Consider the following 19,741-nt stretch of genomic DNA (forward strand, 5'->3'; position numbering starts at 1 on the left):
TTGATCCGTTTAAAACATGCACGTACAGAACAATGTTTTTTTGCCGTTCCCATTTTAACTAACAGAGGGCCTGACACCATAACATTTTGTGGTCTTCAGATCATAATACTCTGTTTCCCTAGCATTGCAGACCTTCGAGTCATGACACATCAACCGGTCAATATGCCTTGGAAATCTTCTATTCGGTAGAGTATATCAAAATTTTCCTCTTGGACACTCTTTTCTACCATGGCAAAGAGATCTAAACTATATATTTTTCTCCTTTTAAAGAAGAAAGAATATTACATACTCTACGGGGCATTTTAACCCATGAAATTCAAGCCATCCAATCCTCACAATGACCGGAAATAAGGCAGTGAGGATATATTGGTAGATGTTGTTTTATTCCACTGATTGGTTGCTTGAAAACAGAATCATCCTCCATCAGTAGAGGCACTGACTTCGGGAGGAGCCCATCTGCTGTAATCATAGTTTCAAGTATTGATATCGTACTGGCTATATTGGTCATATTGTATGGCATCGGTTGAGATCGATATTGATACCTAATCAATTTGGATCGATTATCAGTATCATTCAAGGGTTAGATCGATTATCCTTATCATTCAAAGGTAAAACAATATAAATATATATATATTTTTTAAATAAAAGCAAAAGTGACCAATACGCACCATTCTAATTGAGCTTTAAAATAAAAGGAGAAAAAGAGGAGATAATTTATTTTCCTGGTTAGAAGAGTTTTGAGTAAATATTGGATCAGATCGAGATATCACCCCTAAATTCAGTAGACATCACAGGCCTACAGATAAACACTTTTTTTTTTCCACCTTTCTTGGGATCACATTTAAAAAAACTGTCTTAAAAGGAAAAATATCAAAACACCACCATAGTCTTTCCCTCTCCCTCTCTCCTTCTCTCCCTCTCTCCCTCTACTGCTTGCAGATAGAGTCTCCATTTTCCTGCTTGACAACCTCAACTTTGTCTACAGAATCTCCATTTTCCTGCTTGACAACCTCAACTTTGTCTACAGAATCTCCATTTTCCTGCTTGACAACCTCAACTTTATCCCTATTCAAGGCATTGGCATTGACATTGACATTGGCAGCATCAAATTCCAGCAACAATCCATGAATCCGCTCTGCCAAGCTCTGTTTGGCCACAGGGGAGACTCCATGCTTGCCGATGATGGACTCCAGCACTGCCTCTGCTAGCTGTTTGTTCTCTATCACTGCACTCCCTACTTCTGGTATTGCCCCATCTTTTGCTTTAGAGAAAGCAATCTTCATATCACATCACAGTAAAGAGAAAAGTAAGAATCAAACCCAAATCACTATAAAAGGAAAACCGACTAATGGATCAAGGAAAAAGGAACGAACCGTGAGGGAGCCATGGGGGGAGAGGGTGAAGAGGATGGAAGTTAGAGGTGGGAAGTTCTCATCCTTAAAGGTATCTGTGAACTCCTCCACTGCCTTGGCCTCTGCATCACTGTAAATCCCCACGGCTTTCCAGTAAGCCACGCAATTCTCTGTTACCTTCTCTGCGTACATTTGACCCGTCAATGGCTTTAACATCGTCACCTTTATGAATTTCTCGAATTCACCTGCGCACATCAATTCAATTTTACTAATTTCTCTCGAGCTAGAAAAAGGGCTCTGTTATCTGTAATCTGTATCTGTTTTAATGGTATCTAATTCTAGCAAAGAACAGAGCAGAGAGAGAGAGAGGTTTACATACCCGAGACAATATCAGAGAAGAAGTCAAGGGAGGAGGTGAGTTCATCGATGGTCTTCCCCTTCCACTTAGAGGCGAGTGAGGGAAGGGCTTCCTGACCCAAATAGATGCCGATGGTGGTGAACTTGATGAACTGTCCTTGTATCTCCAATCCCCTCACACCTGCAATTGAAAAACCCAGATCACACTAACCATTTCTCATTCAATTTCCATTCAAATAGCAGAAAATCTCAATTGGGGAAGAAGAGTAGAGGGTTCTTCCTGAATTATCGATCTATGATCATCTAAAACATAAAATTGAATAAAATCCTAAAAACCCACCTGCACCACCCAGAAAGAGGATGTTGGTTGAGCCTGGAGGCTTCACGCTTCCAGGGAAAGTCACTTCTTCCACCTGCAACTTCGGTACCATTACTGCACCAGGAGCCATCCCTCTCTCTCTTTCTCTCCAAACAAAGCCCAACTCAGATGGTAAGATAGCTAAACAGATAGAGATAAAGATGAACTCAAGACTCGAACCTTGTTTAGTTCTTATACAGAGACCGAAATAGTTTTATTTGTAAGAATTGAAGTAAGGTATCTGGGTAATATTATTGTGACCAGACGGGCAATAGGAGGCGTAGGTAGGTGAAGGAGGTGGTAGGTTGGAATTTGGATCTCCGCATGCTATCGCTGAAAGACGGTTAGAGCAAGAACGTGGAGCAACGCTCATATATAACACAACCATCATTCTTTTTTCTCTCCCATCCAGCTATCCAAGGGAGTTGAATTTTACCAAAAAAATAGTTTCCCATCGTCAGCCACCGGTGACGAAAATTTTGTCCATTTATTTTTTCCATAAAAATGTAATAAGATTATGACTTATAGAAAGAAGATCTTATCTAATGTCAACTATTTACCTCCCATCTTGGTAAATGGTTAGACACCCAAGTCGTTAGAGAGGAGCCAGATCTGGAAGGACTTGAGTGAATTGACTGATCAAATGAAAAAAGAACCTTATGGGTCTTAAAGCTATGTTTTGACTTTTGAAAACCATTGTTCATCCAAAAATTTATATTTTTGGAGATTTAGATCCTATCCAGCTGCATTGGGTGGCCAGTATGCATCAGATGGCTGAGACCCCCTTGAGGTGCACGTCCAAGTGAGGAGGTGCATGTCTGGGATACTCCCAAGTTTCAATTGTTAGATGTGGTTGGGCACATAGTTATCAATTCGGCTAAATTTTATCAAAAATTCGGACCGAATCCGAATTAAAAATAAAATTCTTTAAAATTTGCGGCTTTTTCCAAAATGAATATAAATCGCGAATAATTCGGACCGAATCCGAATTAAACCGAATTATTCGGTCCATTTAAAAATTATTTAAAAAAAAAAAAAACAATTAAAAAAAAAAAAAAAAAAACCCCAATAAGATTTTTTGACCGCTTTTTTGACCGAATCCTTAAATTAATCGTCCGAATAATTCCCGAATCCGAATTTACTAACTATGGTTGGGCACCCAACGCAGCTAGAGAGGACCAAAGTCCTATATGTACTATTGATCTGATTTTCTTTTTTTAATCAAAGGAGGGCCGCAATGAACTATCAAAAAAATTTATTAAGAAAGCCTGGAGTAAGAGTGCCTAGAAGAGCACACAAGATTCGATATTAATATAGATCTCAAACGATGCAGATTTATATGATCAATATGATGTTGATGCAAACCCTAGAAAAGACCCTAGCAATGATTCACAATCACAAATTTACTGCAAAATTATGTAAAATACAGACTTTTGCTTGCTCGCATATGATTCTATGGATTTAAATCACGATATGTCTGACATCGAAATTGATACAGATCAATTGCTACAAGACATATAGAACTGGTTATACCTTTCCTTTTTCAAAAAAACCACTTTTTAGAATATTTTCCCCTCAATATGGATCGATAGTCTCATACATTGCTCAGCTGAAATAAGCTGTATTAAGGATGTTAAATGCTTCGGTTCTACTGTAAATGGTTTGATTCGATTCGATGCAAGATTTTTAAGGCAAAATCAAAATCAAACCATTGAATAAATGATTTCAGATATTGAAAGAGTGATCCTTTATAAATGATTTTGGTTTAAATAGTTTTCTTGGGTTTTCTATTTTTTTTATCTAGTGTCTTCTTTATCTTTTTTTTTTTTTATATATATTGAAATAGCAATGAAATTTAAATTTTATTGTTATATGTTTTTTTTTTTTTTTTTGTTTAACATCAATTTAATATTTTTATTGAAATCTATGTAAACTTAACATTGAGTGACTTAAACTTATGTTTATATGAATCGATTTAACAATGTACCATCGATTTAAACTCAACATTGAATGACTTAAACTTACTATGTTTATATGAATCGGTTTAATGGTGTCCCATCAATCTAAACTTAACAGTGAATCACTTAAACTCACTAAACCCTCATGATAAAGAGGCCCCATCACTTATTCTTCACTTACTATTTTGGCAAAATAAATATTTTGAGAGGGTTCTCAAAATAAGCAACATGAAAGAACACACCAATGACGTATGGCGAAATAGTTTGATATTGAACAGCAAGGTGATTTCATTTGAAGAGGAAAGATATAAAGACCACTTTTAGGGCCTCACCTCGTAGAACCTTTTCCCCCAAACTTTATTTTCAATCAAATCCTATGGATTACAAAGGATTTAAAATTCAGGCCCAAGATCCGATCGTTCCATGAAGATTTTTATCCAAATTCCTCAATTTTGCCATATTGGTAGAAACAGTCTTTCGTCCAAGTGGGATAAGATTAGGTACATTATGATTCTCCCTTGAAAAGCCAATCCGATGGGTCGCCGCCGTTAAACTAAGGAAATTCCGTCCTAATTGCTTAAAAAGGATGTGAAGATGATGGGGCTTGCAGTCCTTCACCAAAAAATTGTGGTTTATGCTCAAAGAAATAAGAAGAAGAACCCCTTATTAGCTTCAAGATCTGCTGTTAATTGCTCCAATTTCTGTTGGATTGGAAGAAGAACTGACATGAACTCTTCACGCATCTGCCTCTGCAAGTCGGTCATCTGGGAAGAGATCCTCTCTAGGGTGATATTAGTCTGCTTTGCACAGGTGTGGTCGGCCATGGAAGAGCTGGTTTGAAGCTCAATGAAAGCACCAAAATGATCCTTGATTCGAGTTTAAGAATCAGAAAACTCATATAACACAGAAATTAGGGAAAGAAGACGAGCTTTGATTTATTTCTCTATCCTTCGACGTCTACAAATCTTGTATTTAAACCTCCAGACTAACTACTCTATTACAAGAATACCCTGCTTTTAACTAACCATAGTAGATTAGCTAACCTAGTGAGTTAACCTAACAACTCTCTTAACTGATTAACTAATTAGTTAGCTTGGTAACCTTGTAACCAACTAGGTTTTCGGATCTATCTCTTGGGTCTTGGAGTTGCTGTATTCTCCTCTCTAAGATCCAAGTTCTGTTCTTGGGTATCACAATTCTAACTCTAGTTTTGGAGCCAATAACTCCTACTACTTCGAGCAAGAAGAAGAAGAAGTGGTAGAGCATTAATTTTCTACCCAGGAAAACGACAGTGGTTGTTGATCTCTGCAAATGGTAGATCTAATTCTGGAGTTGCAGGAAGCCGGTTGGGAGGAATTGAGGAAGGAGGCCAGAAAGATCGAAGGGGATCTCGATGGCAAACTATCTTTCGGTTGGGAGGAATTGAGGATGACGGCTACAGAAGAGTGGTCGTCTTTCGGTCGTCTCTAGCCCCAAATCGGTGATGGAGAAATGGGGATGGGGAGAGAGATGGAGAAAAAATCGGTGAACAAAAATCAGAAAATGGGGTTGGGGGAGAGAGATGGAGAGAAATCAGTGAAATAGATCTGGAACAATAATAGATTCAAAAGATCAGAGAAATGGACTACGAAAATCATCTTGCATCTTCTAAAACAGAACCAGCAGTTCCAAAATCAAAAGAAAATGAAAACAAAATCTAGGAAAAAGAAAAAAGAAGAAAGAACTCTTTTACTCCTCTCTTTGCAGCCATCTTCGACAAAAGGTACATGCTTGCCAACAGAATCGCTATTACAACCCCATCTTTCTGGTCAATGAGCTCGCACGGTATCTGCAAGTCTGCATCTTCTTTCACAGAAATGAATAACACAAGGAAAGAAGAACTGAAAGAAGTTTTATTGATACAAATAATGAAAGAGACTGTAATGGTGTATCATCACTTACAAGGCATTTAATGATTTTAAAATTATAAGTTATGAAGACTTTTGTCACACTTACCAGGCTTTTTATGATTTTAAAATTAAAAGCGAGTTTATCATACTCTGACATAACAGTAATATACAAAATATAAAATATACATAATGTTATATTTATTTTAAAATATATAAATATTGGTCACTCACCTACCAGAAAAACAAGGAATAGTTAAACGGATCCGATCATAATCACTCGAAAACTAGGATTATCATATTCATATTCGCTTAGTTTTTAGACGAATTTGAGTAGTTTTTGGATAGGAATTTTTTGAATATGGATACTCCTGAACGAATACAAACATAGATCAAATACAGATTTTCGACTATCCATTTACATCCTTAATACTAACCCCCTTATGTTTATCTCTCTCCTCCTCCCTGTAAAATGATCTCCCTAACCGCTTATGGATTGAGCCGAATGAGAGGGCATTGATTGGGTCATGTGTAGGTGTGGGACCTATGCTTCCAAATAGAAAATATCTTTTATTAAATCTAGAGGGATAGGCATAGGCAAATTACCTATGTGTGGCAAACTAGCTAGCAAAACCAATGGAGGTGTGAGACATGGAATCATATAAGAGGGATACGTGGTTATTTCAAATGGGAAAAAGAGATATGAACAAGAAGTGCTAACTTATAATACACAAACGGTGTGCCCAACCTTTCCCCTTAAACAGAGGGATTAACATACTGAAAGTGTAATAGTCTCTCACCACGTAAACTGGTCTCGACACCTTATATAAAAAATATAATAAAAAAAAATAAATCTCTCACTTAAATAACTTATGGACTTTCGATAGGGTGGGAGACATCTTAGTCATTTGTTGCCATTGTACTACACCTCCCGTGAATCCTCTCTCTCTCTCTCTCTCTCTCTCTCCAAATCCCAATTAAGATAGATGGCTCTGGCTCAACAAAACTAAGGGCCCGTTTGGTATCGTTTCTATTCCAGAAATGTCGTTTCGTGTCAAAAACGAAAATTTCAGTTTCTGTGTCGAAACGCAGTTTTTAAACAAAAAAATGGTGTTTCAAAATTTCAGATTTTTATCGAGATTTTTTTTTTTTTTTTTTTTTTCTTAAAATGGAACGAAATGGGAAGACGGCAACCATTTGGGTTCGTCCATCTCGTTTTTCAGTTTTTTTTTTTTTCACTTTTTGTTCCAAAAAAACAGAAACGGACCATAAGTGCACCAAACAGAAGATTCCGTTTTTTTGTTTCAATAGAACGAAAAAACTTCAGAAATATTTTTTTAGAACGATACCAAACGGAACCTAAGTGAGTAATGACTTAGACATCGAACCTGGTATTATCATAACAAGCTGAAATGCGTTGGAAAATGTTGAATGCAATATCTTAATGTGCGGCAGTTATACTTAAACCCAATAATGTTACTTTCTTTATATTATCACGGCCATATGGTCAATTGACCACCTTGAGGTAGCTAAGGGAGTTAGATTAACGCATGCTAGCTAGTACACAACCATCATTCTACAGTGTTTGAAAATTTAAGTAACATAAATTTTTCTTTGTGATAAAATCCCTTTGATTGGAAAAGTAATATAAATTTTGTGAAAAGGTTGACACTTCCTTTCCCTCATTTTGAAAATAACTTCCATACCTTCATCTCAACCCCCCCCCCCCCCCCCCCAATTTTATTGGTTGAGTTGTTAGCGGCGTGCCCAACACTATTTCATAATTTTAAAGCTGAAAAATATACTAACCAAATGTAAGAAGAATTTTAGGTAACTTATACAATCTTTATTACAAAACTTTCATTTTTCTTTTTAACAATGATTTTATTTTTTTCATTTCCTTTTTTTTGACTTACTTTTTAGAATAACCATGTGACTTAGCCTGGTCAATCATGGTCAGGGTGAATATATTTATATATATATATATATATATATTACATCTCCTCTCTTGTACTTAGTCAAAATTACATATGAATCCAAAGTTTAAAAGTTTAAGATTTTCTTTTGAAGGAGAGTCAATACAGGACTACCGACAAAGGATAGACTATTGAAATGGATGGATATTGACCCGTTATGTGTCTTTTTCCATAATCAGCAAGAATCCTTATGGCATGTTATGTTTGAGTTTTTCCAGAAGACTTTGGGCTTCTAGCCCATTAGGCCTCAGGCCTAATGCTTTTCACCATGCGTCTTTTAACAGAGTAGATCTTGTGGTATCCCCAAAAAAGAGTTGGCTAGCTTCTTTATTCTCTAAAATTATGATCATATGCTACTTTATTAGGAACCACATGAATCAAATACTGTTTGGGAAGCAAAGCCTATGAATTTTGGATAATTTAATTACTGAAAAGTCCACAACACAGGTGATATTAGGCCTATATCCACCCAAGTCTTCTACCCCACCCTGAATTTTGGATAAATAATGGTTTAATTACTGAAAAGTCCACAACACAGGAGATATTAGGCCTACATCCACCCAAGTCTTCTAGCCCACCGTACCAGAATGATAGTCTCATCCTAATAGTCTCAAGTTCATTAGAGGGGAATATGGCTGTGTGGGCTTTTTGTTTTCTTCACAAAAATCGAAGCATCTTATGTCTTTTTTTTTTTTTTTAGTAGAATGAAATATCTTATGTTAGGCTAACTATATGTGGATAGGAAAAAGTGGTGAAGCTGCATCAAGAGGGTTGTTATCTAGTCGCACCTTTAAATCTCAGGAAATTTCAGAAGTGTTCCTATCGAGAAATCATGATTTTGGGTTGAAGATGAGCAAAAGGGGTTTCCAGCTAGAAGGTGAATTCAGTTGGGTTTCTTGCAGCAGTTTGATAGTTCTCTTCTTTCAGTGCCACCGTCAGTTCTTCTAGATTGAATGCTTGATCAGTAGCCCTTGCTCCCCCTTTCTCAACTTCGCCGGAGCTGAAGATGAAATCAGAGGTAGAAGATGAAAGATAGCTTTTAATCAAAAGGGTAAAGAGGTAACTCACCCTAACTGAAAGGCATTTTAGCTATTATTATTAGGTGATGTCATCACGTAACAGAGCCAAGCTCTAATGGGCACTAACTGGTTGGACTTATTTGTGAGAATCTCAAAAATCTAGAGGAGCGAGTGTAATTCGTCCAAACGTTTGAATTTAAATGTAATTTCGATAAAGTATAAGGGAGGGGGTGAAATTTTTTTTTAAATACAATAAATATGTGTAAACTAATAAAAACAAAAAATAAAAATAAAAAATAGAAAAATTACATATCATTGATTTTTAAGCTTATACCATTGCAAATTTGTTCAATAATATAAGAACTACTAAAGTTGTGAGCCACTTTGATACTATTTTATAAAAACAACTAGACAAGTTAACAGTGACTTGGGTAAAAAGATGTAGTCTTATATAACTGGAACTATTCATGATCAAATATTATCATTTTTTACCATGATTAAGTCTACATGATTCTTGACAAGATTTTCTAAGATTTTGACTTGACTCAGGTGATTCTTTCTCTGGGTCAAAACTCGACTTTTCAATTATTCTACTAGGGTCAAAACAGATTTTGCCCACGTCAAATAATACACAAGAAAGATCGGAATAAAGTTTCCACAACCTGAAAACACTGTCTTTATTCATCCAAGATTCACAAAATAAAGAGACTCTCTCTCTCTCAAGTTTCTATCGCTTACTTAATGTGGATAGAATCTCCATTTCCTGCTTGGCTTGCAACCTCAGCTATGTCCTCCCTCACAACATTGACATTGGCAGCATCAAATTCAAGCAACAATCCATGGATGCTTTCTGCCAAGTTTCGCCTGGCCGCAGGGGAGACTCCATGCTTTCCAATGATGGTCTCCAGTACTACCTCTCCCATTTGTTTTTTCTCTATTACTACACTCCCTACTTTTGGTAACGGCCCATCTTTTACTTAGGAGAATGCAATCTAGAAAAAAAAGAATCAAACCCAAATCACTCTTTAAGACTTTAAAGGAAAAGCAAAGAAAGCACTGTACGTGGAGCATGCATACGTACTACGTAACATGAGGGAGCCATGTGGGGAGAGAGTGAAGAGGACAGAAGCTCCAGGCAGGAAGGTCTCATCCTTGAAGGCATCTTTGAACTCCTCCACCGCCTTCACCTTCGCATTGGTGTAATTCTTCATCTCTTTCCAATAAGCTACGCAGTTCTCCGTCACCTTCTTTGCGTACTCTTCACCCGTCAACTTCACTATTATGGTCACTCTCACGAATTTCTCAAATTCACCTGTGCACATAACACAAAAACTAATAAATTTGGAGAACTCAACCCTATAAACCGGCTTATAAATTGAGAGAACCCAAGACCATATCAACCCACATCAAATCACTTTCGTGACCGATATATGAGAGAGAGAGGTTTACGGTTTACCGACCCAGACGATATCAGTGAATAAGTCGAGGGAGGAGGAGAGTTCATCTGTGGTCTTGCCCTTCCACTTAGGGGCGAGTGAGTAAAGTGCATCCTGGCCCAAGTAGATGCCGATGGCTGTGAACTTTGTGAACAGTCCATGTCTCGGAGCTATCCTCACACCTGCAATATAACAAACTAATTAACTCCTCAGATCTTGCTGCGTTATTGCTTGCGAGGTCAGATCCTTTCCTGCATTATGACTCCTGCAACAATCTCACAACATCCATTGGGTGTGGCCCCCATGTGGGGCCACCTCCAGGTCTGGATCCGATCTAATTGCTCTATGCTCCTTCATCATGAAACATAAAATAGAATTAAACCCTAAAACCCACCTGCACCACCCATAAGAGGCTGTTAGTTGAGCCTGGAGGCTTCACGTTTCCGGGGAAAGTCACGTCTTCCACCTGCAACTCCGATACTATTACTGCTCCCTGAGCCATCTCCTCTCTTTCTCTCCCCAAACAACGAAGCCCAACGACTAAGATTGCTTATCTACTCGCTCAAACAGCAACAGAAAGGAGTAAAGATGACCTCAAACCTTCTTCCTTTTATAACATGCCTGAAATATTGTAGTAAGGTACCTACAAATGGACAAAAAATGAGGTAAGTCTTATGCTGGCGGTCTTGTATTGATTGAAAATGGTTTTTTTCTTTTTTTTTTTTTTGGAGTGTAACTCCTCTGCCAAGTGCCAACCCCTTGGTATTTTTTTTTTTTTCTGACAATGGATATCCATATTGATCCCACAATCGTATGGATCAGGTCATTTCGGGGTTGAATGAGCAGCCCCTTCATGTTTATCTCTCTCCTCCTACAAATGTCGACTTTTTTAACTCCCTATAGATTGAACTGAATAAGGGACATTGATTGGGTTGTGCGTAGGTGTGAGGCCTTTGCTTCCGAATAGAAAATGTCTTTCCTTAAATATAATAATGAGAGAGGAATAGACACATTGCCTATGTGTGGCAAAATAGTGGACATAACCAATGGGGGTGTGAGACATGGAATCATATAAAAGAAATACGAGATCATCTCAAATGAGGAAGAGAGATATGGACAGCGGGCATGAACTTGCAGTACATTAACGGTGTGCCCAACCTTTCCCCTTAAACGGGGGGATTTATACGCTAAAAGTGTAATAGAGTCTACGGGTGTCAATCGGTTGGGCCGGGCCGGTCTCAATCAGGCCTAACCGGGCCTGACGATGTGAAATCCTTGCACCGTGAACGCATATTTACTTAAATGGGCCTGGGTTTCGAGGGTATGGTACGGTTTGTAATCGGGCCGGTCAGTGTCAGGCTTTAATCGGGCTACATTAAATGGGCCTTAATCTGGCAATGAGCCTATTTAATTCTAAACGGGTCTACCCTAAAATCATTTTTTTAAGCTAATTAAATTATTGGCTTTATAATTTAAGCATTTTTCTTAGAATTTAAAAAGATAAGATTCTTAGAAAAGGCATTTACAATTTAAGCATTACTCATATTTTGTAATATTAGTGGTAGAATAGGTATTTACAATTTAAGCATTTTTCTAAAGGGGGTCGGGTCGATCGGGCTAAGTGAGTCGGTTCTAATAGGCTACTTAAGTAAGTTGGGTCGGTCGAGCACCCGACGGGCTACTACTCTGCACCGTAAATGGCCCATTTAATAAACGGACCGGTTCAGATCTGGCCTTAAGTGAGTCGGACAGGGTCAACCCTACCGGTGCGGGCTCAGGATTGACACCCCTAATAGAGTCTGTCACCTGAGTACCTTATGCTCTCTCTCTCTCTCTCTCTCTCTCAAGATCGTTATAAGATGGCTCTACCAGCTCAACAAAACTAAGTGAGTAATGATTTAGACATCAAACCTGATATTATTGTAACAAGCCTGAAATGCGTTGGGGAATGTTGTATGTAATATCTTAATGTGTGGCAGTTATACTTAAACCAAATAATGTTACTTTCTTTATATTAACATGGCCATATGGCGAATAGACCTCCTGAGGGAGTTAGATTAACGCATGCTAGCTAGTACACAACCATCATTCTTCAGTGTTTGAAAATTTAAGTAACATAAAATGGCAAATGACCTTCATACCTCTTGCATCTCAAAACACCCCCCCCCCTTTCCATTGGTTGAGTTGTTAAGCAGCGTGCCCAATCTTCTTTCATAAATTTTAAATTTGAAAAATATACTTTCAAAGTATGAGAAGAAATTTAGGTAGCTTAACCAATCTTTCTAAAAGTGATTTTTTTTTTTTTTTCATTTTCTTTCATTTGACTCACCTTTTAGAATAACCACGTGTTCTACCGAAGAAAAAAAAAATTAAATAACCATTTGACTTAGCCTGGTCAATCATAGTCAGGGTGAATATTTTTTTTTTTTTTTTTGGAAAAAACTTACAACCCCCTCTCTTGTACTTTGCTGAAATTACATATGAATCTAAAGTTTGAAGTAATTAAGCCTCCTCCCCTAGCTATGATTTTGCTTTTAGTTTTAAACTTCAGAAGACTATATTATTACCCTTTAATGGAAAAACAACTTAAATCTTGACCCGCTCCAAACCTAAAACATCTTTCAATAAAACCCTAGTTTCTCCAGCCACCACTACCGCTGTGGTAACTATCGTCCTCAAATCCGTAGCCACGATTGCCACCACGGATGTATCCTCCACCGCCTCAGATGAAAACTGAAACAAGAGAAAACCCCTACCTAAGGAAGCCATCTCATATTGTTTTTGAAGAGAGTAGAGTGAAGTTTATATTTTATGTGTGAAAATCATCCGTAACCATTACACCAGTGCAATGAGCATCGGGTGACTAAGAGCTCCTTGGGGCACATGTCTAGATACTCTCAGTCGTCTGATGCTCATTACACCTCACTACTCATTAAAAAAGATGTGAACTCAAATTTTATGGGTAAAATATCACTTTCTAATCACATGATCTTACATCAACATGAGGGCCAATAAGAGCATGCATAGGCATCAAAAGTGTTAGCACCCGTGAGCGCCACCCAATTTTGCTCGTGTCGGGCAATGATTTTTAGCTACCGGACAGTTTGCAGCATTAAAATAGTACTAGTTCTTTGCTGGTCTCACGAGTCATGAGGCCCTATATAGCACATGTCCTGCACCTGTAATAGATAAACTTTCTCCAATAGGTTTGCCCATTTGCACTATTCTGGCCCCTCATGAAGCCGTAGCACCTGTCCTTTACTTGACCATTCTGCCAATCTAATAAACAACTGAACAAAAACTAGGTTTAATATTTTGAAAAGCAGCACCAGTTTGCGCCCACGGACTGCTATCCTATTATTTTTGGATATACATATTATTTTGTTTAACACTCTTTTTACCTTGCCATGACAAACAAATTGACACCTAACTCTCAATTGAGAATTTTCATGTCACAGATTGAAATCACTAATGAATTTTTGTTTCCTATTAAAAAAAAAGTGTAATAAATAAAATTTTATTTATAAGAGGATTCTCTGAATAAGTAAGGTATTGAACACTCTCACATTATTTTTATTTTTTTTTTCCATGATTATTTCTTTCTTTTTTAAAAAAAGTCAATAAAATAGGGTATGTGAGGAAGCGCAATGTAAACCTTAGGCTTAGAGAGCCTTTTTTCCATTTTATTTTATTTTTTGTGAAGGCATAATGTTATCATCAAAATGATGAAATGAAAATTCCTATTACTACTTGTTTATTCCTAAAAATTATTTACTTCGGGTGTTAAAATTTTTTCAAAAAAATGACTCATCATTATTAAAGCTATGTATATATATATATATATTGAGTAAACATGTGAAATGAGAGCATTTACCCCCATTGAAAAACCAAACATGTTATACTAAAAAGATAAAAAGTAAACATGTATTATAGGAACACCCCCTCTCTTTCACCAAATTAGACTTGGACCCCCTACCGTCAATCACTATTAAGGAATATACATTGTATGCTGATGTCAGCTACTATATTTTATTTTAAATACCAAAATGCCCTTACTGAAGTACCTAAAATGCCCATGTGAAAAGTCTCACCCCAAATCATCTACACCTACCGCCATGTCGCCACCGGCTTCTCCATCCAGCTCACATACTCTCAGGCAGCCCACATTCGCTGCCTTCTAGGCGTACTCTCTGTCATCCCTAACAAGATCCGCCACCTCCACACCACCCACACTCCTCATTTTCTCGGCCTCTCCAATGGTTCCGGTCTCTGGATCAGTTCTGATTAAAATGTGATGGTACTGTTTCTATAAGAAATAGCATTTCTGGCCATGCATACTCTTGCAGCTATTACTGTGTTAGTGTGAGACAATTTTCAAGTTTCTTGCAGGGTGAGTGCAGTTAGGGAAACTTCATGGATTGGATGGAAAGTGGCGGATTGACTTACAGAAGAAGGCGATTCCATTATTAGGTGCTTTCCTGACATTGCTAAAGGTTTCTTATGGAATTGCTATGGAAAAGTGATTTCTCACTTGCTTAGCAAACTTTGTCTATGTGATTATAGTAGTAAAATTCTGTGGGTATCGTTAAGGAGACTAGAAGATTAGTTGATTCGGGAACCTGAAAAGAAAGTTCGAAGAAGTAAGTTTGCTAAACAAAGGAGAAGACATTGATAGGAGCAATTCAGAGTTCCTTGGTAGCACTTGCTTGGAAGGAACAGAATGTGTTTGGAAGTTTCTCTGGATTCATCTTTGCTTTTGAAGTTTGGACAATGTGCGACCATGGGGTGTCTAATGCAAGTTCTAATTAATTTTGTTGGGAAGGTTCATGGCCTGAAAATGGATCAGCTGAGCACGTTGTGTTGTCAAAGAGTTGTTTTTAACGGAGAATGGGACTTATTGGTGAAAGCTTTTGATTCGAGTTGAGAGAGAGAGAGAGAGAGAGAGAGAGTGAAGAGGACTTGGGTTAAAACATGAGTTTTAGTGAATAGGGTATAAAGGTTATTTTAACTTTTCATTAATCAGTGACTAACGGTAGAAGGTTTGAGTCTAATTTGGTGAAAGAGAAGGGGTGTTCCTATAGTACTAGCATTCTTCAGGAGGTGATGCAGTAAATTACCCAAAATTCAAATAACAACTTTTTTTCACCAACCTTGGTTACATGATTTTCCCTTCAATAAAATTCCATGGATTAGAAGAGAAGGATTTATAATTCAGGATAGGGTACAGATCGTGCCAGTCCAATAAATGATCCAAGCCCACTCCATATCAGCCAATGGAAAATAAAATCTCTAACAATTGCTAGATGGTTAGAGGGGTTGGGTGAAGAAAAAAGAAAAGAATAATCTAATAATTATGACATATTTATTTTGTATATAAAGGCCATATACACACTGAAATAACCTCACTTCTAATGCTACAAACACCTACAAAACTCCATCTTCATCATAAAGATACTCCAGCAGTGTTAGGGAGTATAAGGTCTTGTACTCCGTCACTTGCAAAAATGGATTGATTTTGAAGGGCCGTTGAGAGGTTAAAGGCCATTTGATGCTTTGAAAGCACATTCTTTGTGTTGGGATGGAGCAAGGCTTGCTAAGAGGGATGGAAGGGAGAGGGACGGAGCAGGAGAGATGCTGAGGGCAGTCAGGTTGAGAGAACATAAATGGGGTATGCCTTTGGTTGTAGATCAGGCTGAACTGTAGGCGGTGGCTACAGTAGGAGAGAGGGTGAGGCTGTAAAAACAATACGATAATTTGGGATTTTAATTAAAAAAAAAAATCAGGGGAGGAGAGGTAAAACTTTACTTCTAAGGGGGAATCATGAAAGAAAAAAAAAAAAAGCAATCTAAATAAGAGACTATAGAGCGATAGAATTTTGGTTTATTAGCTCTCTGCTATTGTGGTTAGGAATTGAAGCGGAGGCAAGTGCAGGGAAAATTCCTCTTGGATCATCTTTCATCATCGACTCAGAACAATTTAAAGAGAAAATATTGCTACGGTCTGTAAGAATTTTTTATCTCAGCAACCAGAGATATAGACAAGAGAGTATGAAAAATGAATGCTGGACAATCTAAGAAGATATTGCTTCAGCTTGTAAGACGAGCCAGTGACATAACAATTAAGTTGCATTATTACAACATGTTGATCATAAGTTCAAAACTTAGAAATAACCTCTTTTGCAAAGCAAGGGAATAAGACTGCGTCATTTACCCCACCCAGACCCTAAGGTAGGGGGAGCCACTTTTATTCAGACCCAATTCAACCCCCTCCCTTTTCTCTTGGGTTGCCCGATCCAACAAAAGTCACTGTTGTTTGGTGTCTAACTCTGAAGAGACTGTATCGTAACATCGATGCTCTTCCAATAGTAGGTGACTACATCCACTCATTAATGGGGTTTCTAGGTCACCTACAGGTTTAGGTTTCAAGAGACCACAAGAAAGCCAGAATTGGAGGAAGGTAGCAACCTGATACAAGTGAAAGCATAGTAGCTTAGTTAAACCAGTCCAGACTCCAGATGAGCATAAAACTCAGGTTGATTATTTTTATCAGTCGGAAGAACAAACCTCCAAAAGATGATTAAGATCTGACGGGCAGCCAGAGAATATGAAGATCTCCTTGTTGAAATAACACACTTCAACCCAGAAAATTTTTAACCAAAAAAAAAATAATAGAATCAACGGGATCGTTTCGGTGAATTAGAAACAATAGCAAATAACTATCTGATTCAATGAATAATGAATTAACTGAAAGCAGATATCAGATGCATAAAATTAGAACCAGAAGAGTGAGTTTCGAAGAAGTTGATTGCCACCAGGAGGCAATCTGTAATCGATTTTAGGAAACAGAATTTAATTCAGAACTGATATTCAGATTCAGCCAATAATTCGAAACCCAGAAAAAACGCGGCTCGACCTGCAATGGGCAGGTTTAGGGTGCTCAGAAACAATAGGAAATAGCTATCTGATAACTGGAAGCAGAAATCAGGTGCATAAAATTAGAACCAGAAGAGTGAGTTTTGAAAAAGTTGATTACCAGTAGGAAATCTGACACTGAATACAGGAAACTCTAATTTAACTCAGAAACTGATATTCAGATTCAGCCACTAATTCAATTGGGGGGAGGCAAAATAGGGCAAATTATTTAGCAGTAAGGTACCAATCAATGAACAATTTTCCGAATCTGGAAAAAGAAAAAAACAGTTTATGAAGCCTAGATTTAGAAGCATTTGAGTTATGCCAGGATACTTAAGAATCGATCAGTGGTTTGAGTGATAAAGAACACTTTGAAATTTAACAATAAATAGATCGATGGCTTTATTCCAGGGATTATATGAGAATCAGTTCAGCAAACAGATAAACGTTCAAGAACTAAGCTGCAGTTGAAGTAATCTAACAGAATAGCAGACCGCAGTATTGAATGATGTTCAGAAACCTGACCTAATTCGCAGGTGAAAGATAGAGAAAGGAGATATAAGTTGATCAGGAATCCACCTGAAGAACTAAGCTGCAGTTGAAGTAATCTAACAGAATAGCAGATCGCAGGATAGAATGAAGTTCAGAAACCTGACCTAATTCGAGGGTGAAAGATAGAGAAAGGAGATACAAGTTGATTAGGAATCCAACTGAACCAGGCTTGGAATCCCCACCAGAGCCCCACCACAGAATCCACATCATAACAAAACAGACCAACTAGGAGCAGGCTGTGTTTGGAGAGTCCCTAACTGACTCAAACTTTTGAAAAGAAAAAACCACACTAATGAAGGAAACCCTTCCAGCCACCCCTTTGTTTGAATGGGTGTCCTAAACAGACCCAATAACAGATATATAATAAGAAAACGACTCCAAACAGATCTGGAAATTACAAGAAGTATTCCAATCTGTCTAAAAAAATTAAGCCCACAATTTGGAAAAGTCTTGGATGAACCAGAACCTGAACCACAGGTTTAGTTGAACCATAAAACTGGTTCAAACCATGATCCGCAGCAGAAGAGGCCCTGGTCTTCAAGCTATCATAGGAGCCTTTATTATTCTCCTTTCTTGCTGCTGAATACTGACTGAATCACTCACTCGGTTTACCCCTGCCATCCTACACTTCCCACATTGACATTCAGTCCTTCAATCTTTTCAAAGCACTTAGGACAGCATAAGAATTTATTTGTAAAAAATAAAAAATATGTGATCTCACAATTCTCATGAACTTGTTCATGTATACACAACCTACCATTGTATCATCCGCCAACTGAAGCTGGGATACCTCCACATTCTCTCTCTGCAGACCCAATATCCACGAGCTTCATTTCTTCAGCCCTTTTACGAATCCAACTAAAGATATCTACAACCAAATCAAAGAGGAGAGGGCAAACATATGCTTTGTCTAAAGCCCTTTTTAGCTTCAAAGAAACCAATGCATTGATGAAAAACAAAAAATAATGGATAGATTTACCCACCCACTGATCCATTTTTTCCAAATGGAACCAACATCTTCCTTTTAAACAAATGGTCTAGGAAGTTTCATGACACATTGCCCCTGAGTGTTAATATTTGCACAACAGTCCTTCCCCTTAATTTCAACTCTTCGACACACTCTATTGCAATGAGAAGCTCATCAAGGATCTGCTGATTTCCAAAAGCAGAGAGAAAAATGTCGTCCTGTTGATATATGTCACAGCTGAAATTGCTGAAATAATTTTTTTTTTAACAGATGAAACAAATGGTTCAATTAATAGTTGTCAAGGCATCGCCTAGGCATCCAGAAGCCCTCTGCTGGAAGGGTGCCTTGGTCACCTAGGCGACGCCTTAATGCTTTGTTGGTGTGGCCTTGAATTTTCCCCTCCTCCAAAATGCCTAGGATCGACTATGGTTGAATATGCTTCTAAAGAGATAAAAATATGACCAAAAATTTCTAGATTATCCTTTATAATCATCTTTAGGATGGACAAAGTTTTGGGAGGTGACAATTGTCTCAGGTTTTCGAACTCTCGAAAGTATTGTCTCATTTATAGATACTTATAGAAAAACCATAATGCCACCAAAGATATAGAACTTGTCAAAATAATGGTAAAGTTTGAAATTTTAGGTTCATTAAGTAAAATACAAGTAACTAAGATTACAGCAGATACATTGGAGCATGATACATATTCTTTGATAAAGAATATTAAAAATAGAGAAAATCTTTCTATCAAAGTATGAAATTTAGGGAAGAACAGAAAACAGATCAATAATTTATCAATATTATGAGGCTTCCGAATATGAAATGGCCCATAAAATTTATTTATGCGTTGACAAGTAACTCAAAGTGGAAACCACACAATGGTCTGATTGCAGTCAATTAATGGGAAGCCACATTCAAGAATTAAGACCACTTTGAAGGCAAAAGACAGTTTCAGAGGGGCGGGGGGGG

At 37.6% G+C, this 19,741-nt stretch overlaps 1 protein-coding gene and 1 pseudogene across 2 annotated transcripts; both read right to left on the reverse strand.

Annotated features, from left to right (window-relative positions):
* Positions 1-689: 689 nt before the first annotated feature.
* On the reverse strand, positions 690-2,297 carry LOC122057215 (chalcone--flavanone isomerase-like). Of its 2 annotated transcripts, XM_042619240.1 has the most exons (5): positions 2,050-2,297; positions 1,732-1,890; positions 1,374-1,597; positions 1,053-1,277; positions 690-1,010 (listed from the first exon to the last, which is right to left on the reverse strand). In XM_042619240.1, the coding sequence occupies exons 1-5, from the start codon at positions 2,156-2,158 to the stop codon at positions 927-929; spliced, it is 801 nt and encodes a 266-aa protein (XP_042475174.1). In that variant the 5' UTR covers positions 2,159-2,297; the 3' UTR covers positions 690-926. The 2 variants fall into 2 exon arrangements, with proteins under 2 accessions (XP_042475174.1, XP_042475173.1); XM_042619239.1 differs by having other exon boundaries at positions 690-1,277; positions 2,050-2,296.
* Positions 2,298-9,537: 7,240 nt separating this feature from the next.
* On the reverse strand, positions 9,538-10,844 carry LOC122057944 (annotated as a pseudogene).
* Between the last annotated feature and the right edge of the window lie 8,897 nt (positions 10,845-19,741).

This window comes from Macadamia integrifolia, chromosome 12, assembly GCF_013358625.1.
Source record: "Macadamia integrifolia cultivar HAES 741 chromosome 12, SCU_Mint_v3, whole genome shotgun sequence".
Classification (NCBI taxonomy): Eukaryota; Viridiplantae; Streptophyta; class Magnoliopsida; order Proteales; family Proteaceae; genus Macadamia; species Macadamia integrifolia.

What these genes read in the sequence shown, in the direction of transcription:
- LOC122057215 (XM_042619239.1), bottom strand. Translation starts at nt 2,158, where the DNA reads ATGGCTCCTGGTGCAGTAATGGTACCGAAGTTGCAGGTGGAAGAAGTG. An exon ending in CCTCTTTCTGGGTGGTGCAG is followed by an intron (nt 1,891 to 2,049) that starts GTGGGTTTTTAG and finishes TTTCAATTGCAG; the next exon opens with GTGTGAGGGGATTGGAGATA. An exon ending in CTTCTCTGATATTGTCTCGG is followed by an intron (nt 1,598 to 1,731) that starts GTATGTAAACCT and finishes TGATGTGCGCAG; the next exon opens with GTGAATTCGAGAAATTCATA.